The sequence below is a fragment of the Colossoma macropomum genome, unplaced genomic scaffold (genome assembly GCF_904425465.1).
Source record: "Colossoma macropomum unplaced genomic scaffold, Colossoma_macropomum, whole genome shotgun sequence".
In the NCBI taxonomy this organism is placed as follows: Eukaryota; Metazoa; Chordata; class Actinopteri; order Characiformes; family Serrasalmidae; genus Colossoma; species Colossoma macropomum.
In genome coordinates, this window is record NW_023494790.1 from 22,345,546 (window position 1) to 22,360,891 (window position 15,346).

The following is a 15,346-nucleotide window of genomic DNA, read 5'->3' on the forward strand; positions in this document are numbered from 1 at the left end:
TATTTTGACAAATTACGTTAATTTTGTGTTATTGAGTTATGGACTTGAATGGGGTTTTTTGTCAATATTCTGTCAAGCCTGTCCAATCTAGCAACAGGATCTATGAATGAACATTTGTGTTAAGCATGTAGGTCAAGTGCCAGACATTTTCCTCAAACACAGCTAATTTACTTGTTATGGATATGACCTCTTAATAGCTGTGCTTTTTCACCTGGTTTAAAGAATGAGAGGCTTATAAAATGGGAGGTTCTAAGGAGCGAAGCACTGAGGTACTGACTGTACACAGTTGTAATCTGTGCATATGCTGCTTCCATACTACTGCAGGAATTACTTAACTGGAGCAATCAGGTTCCTAGAAATATTTTATGAAGTCATAAACGTAGTCCTCCTTTGGCCTACATCACTATCACCCCTCCATGACTTTTTACATGCCATTAAATCATATGAGAGACCCATAGAGAAAGAGAGAAGTTTAAGTGAAGGTAGTGCATGTGAAATTAAATTCATACATTTCTTTTTGCTATCTGATGTGAGTGCATCCGGAAAGGATTTTTCATTTTATCGTCCACAAGGCAAAACACTCTAGTGCTTGCAAAGCTCTTGTGCTTTTTTTTTTTTTCGGTCAGTCTTTCCCCTTTATAATGAGATTCGGAGATTCTCCAGATTTCCTGGTTAAATCGGCTTTTCACCTGGGAGCAGCCGGCCTCATTAAAGACTGTTCCAGTTGCTTCCCCAGACTTTCTGTGATCAAGCATTTCAGAGACACATGAGTGACTGGCTTTCCATCCGTAATGTTCCTAGACTTCTGGGCTGTATGTGTAAAACAGCACATTTGACAGTTTATAATTATTAAGTCATTTCAGCCGAAGTGACTTAAAATTAGACATTTGAAGGGATGGTCTCACTTCTCAATGACCAAAATAGTATCAGCTGGGATACACTGTTCATGGACAAGTTCTCTGACTGCGGATCTCCTACCACTCACACATTGGTTTTTCATACAATGTGTACAGCACAGTGCCCTTTAATCCATGCCTCAGGTAAAGGAGCATGGTTATGAGTATAATATATTCTAATGTACCTTAGTAAAACTTTACATTCCCTCTGTCCCTTAAGCTTCATTCTTATTCAGTGTGGTTATATGTTCACTCCTAATGAGTGCTATAAAACGTAGGCCATTGTATAACTCTTTATGGGTCCTGCTGTTTGCACAGGAGCTATTCATCTGCAGCTTGAAGGATAAGAAATAAATCAAAGAGAGCATGAATTTCTTTGAAGAGCCCTGTTTGCCTGGAAAGACCTGAGGCTTTAACAGAGCTTTTGCTACCTGTCTGGTTATTTTATAGACATATGCTGAATGTGACATGGGACCACAGAGACCTCTCCTTCAATTACGATGGCTATCTCACAAACCCCTCCATGGTGATCATTGCTTTGGATCGGGAAAGACACTGGGACAAGGTAAAAACATTTCTTCAACCCAGTAGTGGGTCACTGACATAGATGACATAGGCAGTAACTTTACGTGAGAATTGGGAATAGTGGTATTCAACTTGGGAATCAAATGCTGTCCCCTGCCCTCCCTCCCAAGTACCTTCCAAACACCTTCCAAACTCACATGAAAGAGAAAAAGTAGGCAGAAATTAAATTCAGTAATGATTTAAGCAAAAGCATGCATTGCTTTTTTGCTGCATGTTATATACCCAAATAAAGAATATCCCACAAGTAAGTAGGCATTATTCAACTATTTATATACATATAATTATTACTTAGTGCTGTCAAGGTGGTTCTGAATCCTGACCATATAGCTAGTGTTTCACCAGAATGTCTTGTCTTCTGTTTGGGTCTTTAGGTTTCCTCCTCTTTTACCTTCAGCTGTTCTAAACATAATTGTATTTTCCAATTAGTTTGTTCTCCTCATAATATGCTCAAAATCAGAGCTTGTTCAGGAATCCATTTTTTATTTTCTTTGCCATTCAAGGTACTCTCAAAAGTCTTCGTCAGCATCAGTGTTCACATTAATGTTTATCCTGTTCTGCTTTTTTTTTATTGTCTAGATTTTTATATCCATAAAGTAACTTAGAAACGACTGTAGACTGGACAAATCAGATCTTTGTTTGTAGAGACACATCTTCACATTATAAACACATATATACATAAACAAAATTGAAGACAGTTAGGGGTGGTTTCAGTTTTTGTTATGAAGCAATACATAATGTTAGTTTCACTGTAGTATTTAGCTCTATTTAGCTCTACTATGTGGATCATTCTACCTAACTGGTCCAAAGATAGAACTGAAAACACATTTTGGACTTTTAAATGACTTGGACATTAGACTAAAATCCAATTGCTTATAATGACCTTATGCCTTAATTAAATAAAACAATGCAATTATTTTCCCAACTTGAAATTTAGGGGTTATGGTGTGGCACAGTCACCTCCCAAAAGAATGTACCTTATAAATTATGATTTTGTATCTGTTTAAATTGTTTTTTAAATCGTTTTTTACTGTGGGGCTGCAGTTTGAGCTAATTCAGTAGAATGGTCCATATACCCAATAGCTGTATCTATGTAGTTAGATTCTAAGGGGATGGGTGGAAGATGGGCAGCAAATACAGTTTCATCTAGGATGCCAAGTAGGTCAGGGCTTTCACTGTTTTAAGAGAGGCACATTAACCGTACATTCTCAGAATGCTGAACACTCACAAAACAATAGATGTTATGCTGTTGTAGCATCAGAGCAAAGTAGAATCAGAGGAAAGCATAGTTTCTGCTCAGAAAATGCTCTTTTATTAGAAGAGGGAGAAACGCCACTGGAAAACATGGTCAGAACTGATGGAAGGTAACCTTTAGCCATAGGATTCCTCCCTATAGTAGACACCCAAGCTCATTAACCCCACACTCTGACACAGTAACACACAACTAAACACATAAACACACCTTAAACTCACAGACAACATAAACAAATGTCTCTTTGGAGGGGGGCGCTGAGTTACCAACACAGCTTTGCCATGCTCCAAAGCCCCTTTCTCAGTACCAGAGCAAGTGGCAGCTGACACACTTATTTATTTAAATTGATAATGCGCAAAAAAGTATTTATTAAATCAGTGCATTGCAAACTGCTAAACGGTTCAGATTACTGCATCACTACATTCCATCTCAGTTGTAGTGTAGACAAACATCCTGCATAGTAAATTAATGTTGACTGAGGTTCTGACCCTCTGATACTGAATGACATTGAAATAGGGCAGATTTCAGTGCATTCTACATGGACTGAGGATTTCTTACATGTGATAAATAATCGTTTTCTGGATCATAAATTTCAGAACCTCTTGAATAAGTCCTATAACCTCCACATGTCCTTCCAATTTTATCTGCACAACTCCAATTGCAGTCATAGAATTATTGAAACTCACAATCTAGTCACTGTTTTATGGACTATTAATTTAATAGCTAGAATATCTTTTACCTTTTGTCGTCAAATACTTCTATGTTACACGTTGGATGCTTTTCAGTAGAGATCATTTCAAGGGCACAAAATGGAGTTAACACAAAGGCACATGAACAAACAGCAGAAATGACCAATGTGGGAATTCTTATACTTCTCAAACAGATAATTTGTCTCTGTCAACAACAGTAGATGATGCAATTACAGTTTGCTCTCTAAAACAATCCCTTTGTCCTCACTTAGCCAGGCCCTCAGGGCCATGGTTTCCTCAGATGGAGACATGTGGAGAGAGGCTGGCAATGTGCTAACACTGCCTGACCGTGGGACCAGATGTGGGTATAAATAGAGAAAAAGCCAAAGAATGTGGTCAATCACATCCTCCTTGAGATGGATGAGGAGATAAAATAATGAGAATGAGCACGCTGTTACCCAGAGACCACAAAGACATGCTGTAAATGCTTCATAGATCATCAATGTAGGATTATCACAGAAAAAAATCATATCTCTTGCCTCTGGCCACCTTCTCCCTGGTCCCCTGTGTGACATAACAGCTTATCTTTATCAGTTTGCCCCCCCACTGTCTCCTTTAGTTCCCCATTGACACTCTCAGTGCCACCTCTCTGCCTCATGCTGCTGGGGCCCTGCTCATCTGAGTGGAATGAATCACTGCAGCACTATTTTAAAGCACAGGCATGCCCATATCTTAGAATCTGCTCTTCTTTGTAGTTCCAAGGGAGTGCCCAGAGAGTGCCTAAGCACTATGGAGGGCAACCTGCCAGACAAAAGAAAACATGGACCAGAGTGCAGGAGATACAAAAAAAAGAGAGAATTACAACAGCACTCTTACCCTCTTAACAAAAAATGTTCTGAACTAATGTGACAATGTCAGAGACCACTCCTCATTTATTTAGTTCCCAATCAAAATGATGCAAATAAGAAAGGGAAATAAAAAAAAAACAGGCTTTCCAGTTCAAATATTATTAAAGCATGCAAAGAAAAAGAGACATGCAAGACCTGGTAGACCACCAAGACTGCCACCATCAGATAAAAAGTACTTAAAGCTAATCTGAAAAAATCCACAGGTGTTTCTGTCCATCGTTCTACTGTGAGAAGACATCTCAGTGCTATGGATATGAAAGGATGTGTAGCGGTCAAGAAGCTGTTCATGAGAAAAGGAAATAAACAAAAAAGAAGAAGCTGCTGTTGTTCACAGAACAATGGGCTGACCATTCATGCTCCTGACCTCCAGACACCAACATCAATGAAAGTGTTAGGGATTACCTAAATCATGAGAAGACTGAACTTTTATCTCTGCAGATTTTTTTGATAAATTTTCTTCTAAAAAAGAATGAAAGCTGTAAGGTAAATGGTGGACACACTAAATACTGAAAAATGTGAAATTTTATATAGTCGTTGAGGCTTCTTTTTAATATTCTTTTAAATATATATTTTCTTTTTTCTTGATGCTCAAAAAAAAACTGTACTTAATGGCTGTTTTGACTGGAAATTAAATAAATGAAGAGTGGTCTCTTGACTTCTGCACAGAACTCTATACAGTATCAAACATTAGTAATGATTGTAACAATAGTTACATTTTTTGTGTTATTTTCAAAAGGTTCTTTAAAGAACCATATATAACAGGTTCTCAAAAAGAATCTTTATGTTCTACAAAAATATGTATTCTTTATTTTGCATGGTCCATATTGATTTTATCTTTTTTTTTATTTTGATACCAATTTTCATGACATTGTCAGATGTTTTATGTATAGCACTCCGTAAAACGTCTGTAGTAATTGTAATTTTATGTATAAGTCAGTATCCACTTTTTCAAATTAGTGAATTCAGTGATTTTGAGGGAAACTTATTGCTGACACAAGTTTGCACATGCACAGCTTGTATAATCTCCTTAGAAAAGCACTGCCAACTGAATGGAATTGCTTTGGAGCAGCTGCACGTGAACCCAATTTGCATCATGCTCAGTGCCAAGCATCAACTAGACGGGTGTAAAGCTCCTCAGCATTAGGCTGTGGAACAGTGGAACTGCATACTCTGAAGTGATGGAGCACTATTGAACACCTTTAGGATGAGTTGGAGTGATGTTTGTGATCCAGAACTAATCATCCAAAATTAGTAACTGACTTCGCTAATACTCCTGTAGCTGAATGCAATCAAATCCTCACAGCAATATAACAACATCCAGGATAAAGCCTCCTCAGAAGAGTAAAGAGTGTAATTCTTTATTTCCAAACTCGTAATTTTTTCATTAAATTATTTACTAAATACTTTTAAGATGGCAAGTGCCCTTTATACTGTGTTAAAATTTAAAGACGATTGGACTAACAGAAATGGTACAAAATTACCAAAACCTGCAAAGAACCATTTAAACATATTTCTTGAAGTTGTCATCTATATATAACCATTGCCTGTAGGAAAGCCCAGAAGAGCCCCTTTTTATGAGTGTACGCTGTATTAAGATCTAAGTTACTAAGTGACATGCTACTTGAGATGACATTGCAAGTCTGAACAATGAGCTTGTTCTTCTTAGACATTTGCAGCCGTCTCCACCGAAAATGTTTCACTGAAAATGTTCTACTGAAAAAAAAACAAGCGCTGCCCTAAGTCTTTCTGAAGAAACTGCAGACAAAAAAGACAAATGTAAATTGCATCTATTTCTTATGAAGGGAGTAGATTTATCATTCAGAGCATTATCAGACTATTCTGTTAGATAAATGACTTTCACTCTACCATTCGCTGCAAAAAAATACCTGTTTCAGTCTCCATCAAAAACTGCTCTCCCAAATGGCATGAATAAAATATTACATTACTTCATTGCTACATCGCACCTCTGGAGTCATCTTGCGAATAACAACCATAACACAGTCCAATTTAAATCACATCTGTCTGCTTTAACTGAATATTTGTATGTAACAAGAATTCTCTGGTGTCTAATTCCTACGATGTCCATTCACCTGGTGACAATTATGAACGGTTCAAATGACAGCCAATATTGTCATACTGTAGGCCTGTCTCATTACCCACACCTGAAAGCCAAAAGATTGGATCTGTTTGCTCTGCTGATGTTTATGAATGATACCTGAATAAATCCCTGTTCCTGAGGCTTATCATGCTCGCTAGTCCTCACTGCTAATACCATAAACAAATATGGATTACAACGACAGAGACTGATCTCCAATCTGAATAACCTTTCCTCCTCCGCATTGAGCTCAGCTGTACAATGTAAGACGCATAATTGGCTGAAACATAGAAAGGCGTTAACAGAGTACATATACCGACTGCTTAAAATGCCTGTTACAGTGGGTAGATTATCTAGCACAAGTAGATTAGAGAAATAGAGAACATGATCTAAGTTTATACATAAAATTTAAGTTGAATCCCAGTGACAATAATTGGATATTGCATGTGCACCAAAACACATATCGGTTTTTGAGCAGGAATCCAGATGTTCAGCCATTTGTTCATTTATAAGGCTTGTAATACATCACATTCAAGAACCAACCAGCTGTTAATACTTGGCTAATGGACTGGACAGCGCATGCAGCAATTCATTATCCAAGCACAGTAAATTATATTGTATTCAGACTTAAATGAGCATATAAAAGAAGCTTGTTCATGGAGCGCTGGCTCTGAATGTCCCTGTGGACCTGAAGCTGTGGCTGTGATGGGATGGATGCCTGGGAAGTGTATGTGAAGGCTGTGTTGTAACAGCCTCTCAACGGGCTTTTAAAACTGGCCTGGACTGGCTGTTTACTCTCTAGATAATAGAGTATTTCTCTCTGTCTATGTCTCTCTCTGTCTATGTCTCTCTCTCTTTTCCGTCTCAGTAAACAGGCTCCAGGAGGACAAGATGTGGAATTCCACATCTGTAGCACATTGTCAGTTAGGCCTACCACAGACCAGTGGTGGACAGTAACAAAGTACTTAATTAGTGTACTTTAGCACTTATTTTAAGTATCTGTACTTTATTACTTTCACTTTGCCACATTTCACATTAGAATATACTGCTCCTCACTCGTTACTCTGACGAGAGAGAAAGCTGGACTTGCTAAAATATCCAAAAGAATATGATGATATATGATTCAAATTGGAACAAACCAATCTTAGTGATAAACCCCTCCCCTAAATACCAATTGTCCAACTATAGCTTATCAGCTGTAACTACACCCAGGCACCTCTGACAAGCTTTCAGATTTTGATAATAGACTGCAACACTGTGTGGGGTATTTGTAGGTCAGATACCTAATATGCAAGCATTTCAATGTGGGAGTGATATTGCCCAAATCACAGACACAAGAAAGGATGTGGATTAAACAGCACTGACGACTATAGTAACTATGACAGCTGGAACACCACACAGTACTTTTACTTTTGATACTTTTAAAAGCAAGTACTTTTGTACTGTAACTCAAGTACAAATGTAAAAAGAGGACTTCTACTTTTACTGGAGGAATATTTTACAAAAGGCGTCTACTTTCACTGGAGTACACAACTGGTGTGCTTTGTCCATCACTGGCACAGACCACAAATTCAGTCTGATTCTATGTTCCTAGCAAAATAACCCATTGACTCTAAATACATTTATGACAGAAGTTTCAGCACCTGCACATTGGCTTCCGCTGTAAGTGGGGCTAAAAAACGCTGGCGTATTTCTTTACCTATTCAACTTTCTGACTAGCTAGGGTCACCTCACAGCCTCTTACAGGGAAAGCCCAGATTTAAATCTTCCTGTGTCAGAGATTAGTGAGATTTATTTCAGTCAAAGAATGCTTTCACAGCTTCAGGGTCAGCAACAACAAGAGCTTTGGAATATTTTATCGCAAGTTATGCATCATACCATATCTGACAGAATGCCACTACTGGATTGTAACATATTGAAGAGCAAATGATTTATTCAGGCTGGAACTGATGCTCACAACCTGTGGGGAATAAACGCTCGATTGAATTACTGGATGTCTTTTCTTTATTACCACTGCCACTCACCTGCAGGATTTCAGTGTTGTGTTTGTTGTCCCCTCTCTCTGTTTCAAAGTGGCATCCCTGGGGGGTGTAAAGCCTCCATTGTAGCCTCTTATTCTCGCTGTGTTGCTCTCCAGGTGGGGACCTATGAAGGGGGGATTCTGCACATGCGCTATCCGGTGTGGCCACGCTACAGTAGTTATCTGGAGCCTGTGTCTGATAATCGTCACCTGACCGTGGCCACATTGGAGGAGCGGCCCTTCGTCATTGTGGAGAGCGTGGACCCTGCCACAGGCACGTGTGTGAGAAACACTGTGCCCTGCCGCCGCCAAGCCAACAGGACAGAAGTGTAAGTCCTTTTTTATTGTTGGCATATAATGAACATTTGCAATAAAGGAAATGTATTGTCGACATGTAATTAGCGTGTGAGTGTTCAACCTTTTGCATGTGACTGTATGTGAGTATATTTGTGTAGGCTATTTTCCAAGAAAGATTCAAAATAAAATTGACAGGGACAACATCACAATTAAACCAGATAAGTACGTCCTTAATTTTTATAATTAAAGTATATCCAGACTTCGATGAAAAATAATCAAACAGATCTTCCTAAAACTTTAAGATGGAGTGTTAAGGTTTGAAAACATATTGTCTGCTTTTTCAGAATCATTTATATACAGTGATTAATTCTGTTCACTGCTCTCTGTGTAAGCATATATCTTAGTATGACTCAGACAGCTCTGTGAGCACTGTGAGAAAATGGTTCCTCAAGCAGAGAGCATGACAATTTCAAGCATAAAAATATACCATTAACAAGGAAACACAGTATCGCTAGTGTGAAGCACCACTCTTACATAGCTCCCCTGGTGCTTTTATGCCTGTGGTCATTTCCACAGCCTGGTGTTATTGTTACTATGTATGCAAGTATTACTCTGAGCAAATGTTTCCAATATCAGTAAACAGTTGTTGTACTGCAACAGCAGCATTAATGAATGTACCTTGCATTTGCATACTTGCATACACACTTAAAATGTATTGTTCTTCATGAGTTCTTTAGTAAATAAAATGGTGCTGTATAGAACCATAAACATTTAAAGAACCCTTTGAATGATTACAGAAACCTTTGCATTGTGAAAGTGTTCTTCAGATGGAGAATGTGCTGTAGATGGTTCTATGTAGAACCTGTTTGAAAAGGGTTCTATGTAGCACCAAAAAGGGTTCTGCTATTGTTATGATGTTAAGCTTGTATCAGTAGAAGAACCCCTTTTTCCTTTTCTTTCATACACATGCAGTCTGTGACTGCGAACATATATTGCACACATTTGTGAGAGGCTACTTGTGCAGATTTGTGCTGTTCCAGTTTCCTGTCTTTCAGTGGGGCATGCGAGAGTGACTTGAGTACTAATAGCTCTCACTTGTGTAGAATCTTCAGTCTGTTAAATGTGAGTGAGTGAGTGAGTGAGTGAGTGAGTTACTTTGCAACTAAAATTTAGATTATGTAGCATACCTATTTTGTCTTATGACACAATATGAGCTTTCATGTAGACGTCAGTGATCCCAATAATAAATGGTGCCCTATTTACCTTATGCAGAAAGCATTCAAAGTGTCTCGTGAATGGATTACAGACACAATGGGCCTAAAGGCTAGACATAAATTATGTGCACAAGAAACAGTAACCTTTTCAGTCAATACACACACACACATACATATATATCTGACAAACACACATACACACACAGAAAACCCTTTCTAACTTTAGTAAACTGGACTATCCCGGCTTTATATTACAACATTGTAATGTTACATGTCATTAATATAGGAAATATACAATGCAGTCCATGGGTATCTGACAGTACTCCATTAAATTGGATTTGAAATAAAATAAAGACTAGTTCAAATGTAAGTGTATGTTCATCCTCATTGGATGAACTATGTAGAAATAACATCCCTTTTATTTATAGTTCTCCCAAAAGTAATTGCTAGAAATATTTATGCTAGATGTGGCATTTGCATCTGGAGTTTGTTGCCTCTGAAACTGAGAACTGGCTGCATTACAGATCTGGCGCAACATCATCAGGGAACACACCCACCATCTGGTGATGTCTATAGGTCACAGACTTCAGTTTTTCAAACAAGTACTAAATATGACAATTTTAAGGCTATAATTGGGATGTGATTACCATATAGTTCATCATAAGTATATCCAGTCAACTGCTTCATTTCAAAACCAGTGTTGAGTAAAAACAACAAAAAAATGCATCTGTCCAGCTAGTTCAGCAGATAAAGACATGGTAGAATGCAAAGGCTTATTAACAGGGAATATTTAACATAATTTTAGGCATTCTAGCACTAGCTGAGTCAAATAATTTTTGCTTAACTTCCAATAGACTATCCTTTTACTAAATGGTTTGAAGCAAGATGTGAAAGTTGTGTTAGAATTATTAAAAAACCCATATCCTACATTTTACCCTAAGCTTTTTTTCTAAGTATTTTATTTTTCCATCCACTTACAACATTTGTGTGGTTTTATGTGCCACAAACAGCCATAACTCATGGTTTCATGACCATTTTCCAGCCTTTCTCCATCCCTAAGAATTAAACAGGCTGATTTTGTTACTGTCCCTTTAAGACTGATATATGCAAATGAGCCCTGTATTATGCCTTGTTCTAATGTCTTCACATCTTAAAATTTCAAAGAGAGTGGGCTGAGCTAACCTGTTGTAGGCTGAATAGGCAGATATATATACTTGTAGGCAAAGGTTTGGGCACCCCTACCAAATTACATTTTTTGTTGGCTTTAGAGGTAAAAATGTTAATGCACAGTTACTTTATATTTCATTAACCTAAAAATAAATAAATAGTAAATGTGATATGTACAAAAGTTTGGACTCCCTACAAAGTCAGTACTTAGTAAGACCCCTATGGCAGATATCACAGTATATGAACACTTTTTGTAGCCAGATAGGAGTCTTTCATTCTTATTTCAGGAATTTTGACTCACTTTTCCCCACAGAACACTTCTAGTTTTGTGATATTCTTGAGCCGTCTTGCATGCACAGCCTGTTTAATATCTAGCCCCAGATTTTCAATGATGTTTAAGATAGGGCACTGTGAGGGCCATTTCAAAAGCTTCAGCCTGCATATCTTGAAGTGGTTGATGGTGGATTTTGAGATATGTTTTGGATCATTATCCTGTTATAGAAGACAGCTTCTTTTCACCTTCAGTTTCTTGGCAAGTTGTGTCACATTTGCTTCCAGAGTTTGCTGATATTTAGTGGAATCCAATTTTTCTTCTAACCATGCAATATTTTGTGTCACACTGGCTGCAACTCAACTCCAAAGCATAATAGATACACAGCATGCTTAATAGTTGGCAAGGTGTTCCAAACATACTTTTGGTGACTGTAGCCAAAGAGTTCAACTTAACTTTATCAGTCCTCTGCATTTATTTAAAAAATTGTCTCTGGCTCATATAGATGTTGTTTTAACTTTTGTGATGTGTTTGCAGGTAAGGTTTCCTTCTGATGACTTTTCCATGCAGATCATATTTGTGCAAGCAGTTCTGCAAAGTGGAACTGTGCACCACCACTCCTAACTTTTTGCCTTGTTTAGCTTTGCCTTTCTGACCAGCATATGAGCAGTTCTTTCTGATAGTTTTCTTGGTTTCCCAGATCTCCACTTGACTTGCGCATTTCCTGTTACATACATTTTGGACAGTGCAAATTGTAAGTTTTTATAGCTTTCCTATAAAAGGAAAGTCAGTGTCCGTTAGCTTTATTCTCAGGTCCTCAGCCAGCTGCTTAGAGGAGCCCATGGTTGCTGAATGTTAGCACAACTTGAGGAGTCAAAGAATTTATTACGCTCTGGAATTGTCATCAGCTGACAGCTTAACTCCTAATGACAATTCTTCTCCTGCCTAAGCAGTGCAAACGAGTCAATTAAGGCCTCACGAGTTAATTGAATTCTGACACTTTACAACTGGAAGGGTTTTTTTTTGAGTTCATCAAATATAGAGTAACTGTGCATTGCATAGATATGTTACTTTTTAAAGTGGTTGCCGCAGAGGTTGTGTTTACTTCCTTTCACTTCAGAGATCAACAAAATATGTACATTTTCCATACAACTGCATGCAAATATGTTGGTTTACAACAAATAGAAAAGCTTAGTTTCTATGTATGGACCACATGAACTGAAAAGTGAACAATTTTGAAACTTGACCAATGTTTACATACCACGTCTTTCTCTTTTGTTTCGAAAAGTGACGAAAAGTCATTTTTCCATGTTAGGACTCTTTATTTGTCATGTGTGCTTGTTATATTAGGGTGCTGATATGGAGTAAAATTGTAAGTCCTAGTTTATTTGAATGATTTCTTATTCCAGAAATATACTTGGTAATAACATCCCTAAGAGGGACTTGGTAGGGATTCTAGAAAGCTTCCCTTAACATGGAAATGAGCTGAAGTACTATTTAAGCCACTCCAGCTTCTAAACCTGACTCCTCCAGCTGAGCCCTCAAGTGAATTCCAACAAATAAATCTCATCTGCATTCACCAGTGTGATTTACAGCCAAGCAAAAACTCATTGGATTGAAGACCTACATTTACCCAAAGCTAATAATTAAGGTTTATCTTACTATAATGCAAGCTTTATTTCAGCCTGCCCTGAGCATAAAACTACAATTAAAAACAGGCAGAGTCATTAGTTTCAATCAGCTCTCATAAAGAAGTCCCCTGCCACTGGCGTACTCCCAGGCATGAACTCAAACATGAAAATAGTTGGTAAAGTTAGCGCTTCTAGTTCCCTGTGGGAAATGAGTGCAGGCTCAGTGGTTTGTGCAGCAGCACTAGATGGAAGTGCACATTGGGTGAGGAGCACCTTGGGCCCTGAGGGAAGAGATGACAGGCTCATTATGATAGCACACTGAGGGGAGAGCGTGTAAATAAATCAGAGAGCGGAGTAATCACCCCTCAGGGAAGATGGGACAGCTGAGAGGGGAATGGTGATCAATAACAGTAATGATGACGTTAGTGCCATGGGCTGTCACACACCTTCATGCTAATTGACATTGCCGTTTGGGAAGTTTTGGAATCTCTGGCCACAGTTTTTAATTGAATCACAGGCACTGATGGCCTTTGGCAGCGGGAGGAATCTCTCTGTTTTCTTCAGCATTCCTATACCTGTGGAAATCATACTCAACCTAGACCCCTGACAGAAGTATTTGATAACTGGACATTTTTTTTTGCCACCATTCATTGTGTGATTGTTGTGAGGCTGCACAGTTCATTGTTTGTTAATTGTTATTGCAATATTGGCCTTTGCAACACTGATACTGCATCTTTTATTGTATATTGTAAACATTTTAACCAACCTCAAACCTTACAGAGAAGTTTTCTTTTTAACCACATCAGATTGCTTGTAATATTTGACAAAGTAGAGTGTATTGCAGTTGCAATATCTGGCAATACAACTGCAATATTGCATTTTGTCCATACTGTGCAGCCCTGAGCAATGCTTGCCCTTTGTATAGGGAATGTTTTTGTGTATTGAGGGCGCAGTGAAACCATCCTTAAAGGCAGAATACTTTTTTTCAATATGCAGAACAAGCCATGGCACACTGCCAGTGTTTTGACTATGATTATTTGTTCAACAATTACTCACTAATGATAACAGGGATCTATGAATCTCAATGCACTGCGATTGACTTTATTTAGAAGCGAAAGCATTGATCGTCAGTGAATTCTCCAAGGGCAAGAGTGAGTATTTCTGCACGTCTATATCACATCCTGACATCCTATCAGTCCCTAATGCTACTCTGTAATAACACCACTTTCTCACAGACATATATGCATACATACATGCCGTGAGGGCAGAACAGAAAACCTCAGAACAGTTATGACTAGTAGCATCCCTAAAAGAACCATTTATATTTGAATAAATAGCTTAGAAGCTTGTAGTGAGTCCACAGTGGTTCTGATGTCTTTAGTCTTCCTTTAGCTGTCAGTGTCCTCTGTAACTGTCTTATAATAAAACGACATAAAGAACTTATTTTTTCTTTGATAACCCTTCTTGCTATGACTCTAAGTGTCCCTTGTCTTAGTGGTGGGCAATATGTTATTACAGTATTTTATCATTATTGTGATTGAATTATGCCACTATATGGTTTTCTAAGTACATTGTGTGTGTTATCAGTATTTCTAGAATTCTGAACAACTGCATGGATCATAAATAGACATATATAGATTGAGTCTGTAAACAATGAAAAACAGTGTATAATAACTGCTTAAACTGTATATTAACAGTCAAGTGACTAAGTGAATTTGAGCCCACTATGGGGTTATGTTAATTCATTTATTTATTAAAATAATTAATTTTTAATATATGTTTAAACAGCTCTTTTTGCAAATGTAGAATTTGCAATCATAGTCTTTTTTGAATGTGTTTTGCTAGTTACTTGTTCAGAAACCTCAGAAAAAAGATCATGATATGTATTATGTATTGTGAAAATGTCTTCAGGTATCATGATGTTATATTTTTTACCATATTGCTCACCTTAACCTTCTTTTCTTTGGGCAAGAGCTTTGTAGCTGGCAGCTTCTGAAGGGGTGATCCTGTCATAAAAGGGGAATCCCACACTCTGCCCGCATTTTGGTAACTGTCCAGAACATGGGTGCTGAAGTTACTGGAGGGTGTAACTTCAGCACCCTGGAGAGCAGCCAGTGCTTCCTGAGGATGGCGGGCTGACCTGTCATCAGACAATATAAGGACATTGTGTGTGTGTGTGTGTGTGTGGCCGCACATATGCCCTTGACTGATTAAACAACTCTGCCGCAATTCACAGCTCACTTAACCTAAAAGCTCTAGCACTGCATGCAGGTGGTGAGATAGGGGAGCAGGGGACAAGCTTGTTTATGTTCTGTCTGAGCTGA

At 38.1% G+C, this 15,346-nt stretch overlaps 1 protein-coding gene across 1 annotated transcript in view; it reads left to right on the forward strand.

The window, feature by feature from the left end:
- Window positions 1-15,346, forward strand: part of grin2cb (glutamate receptor, ionotropic, N-methyl D-aspartate 2Cb) — a 49,120-nt gene that overhangs the window by 21,944 nt on the left and 11,830 nt on the right. The window contains exons 4-5 of the mRNA XM_036572530.1: window positions 1,347-1,461; window positions 8,560-8,771. Coding sequence (XP_036428423.1) covers window positions 1,347-1,461; window positions 8,560-8,771 — 327 coding nt within the window. The remainder of the gene's footprint in view (window positions 1-1,346; window positions 1,462-8,559; window positions 8,772-15,346) is intronic.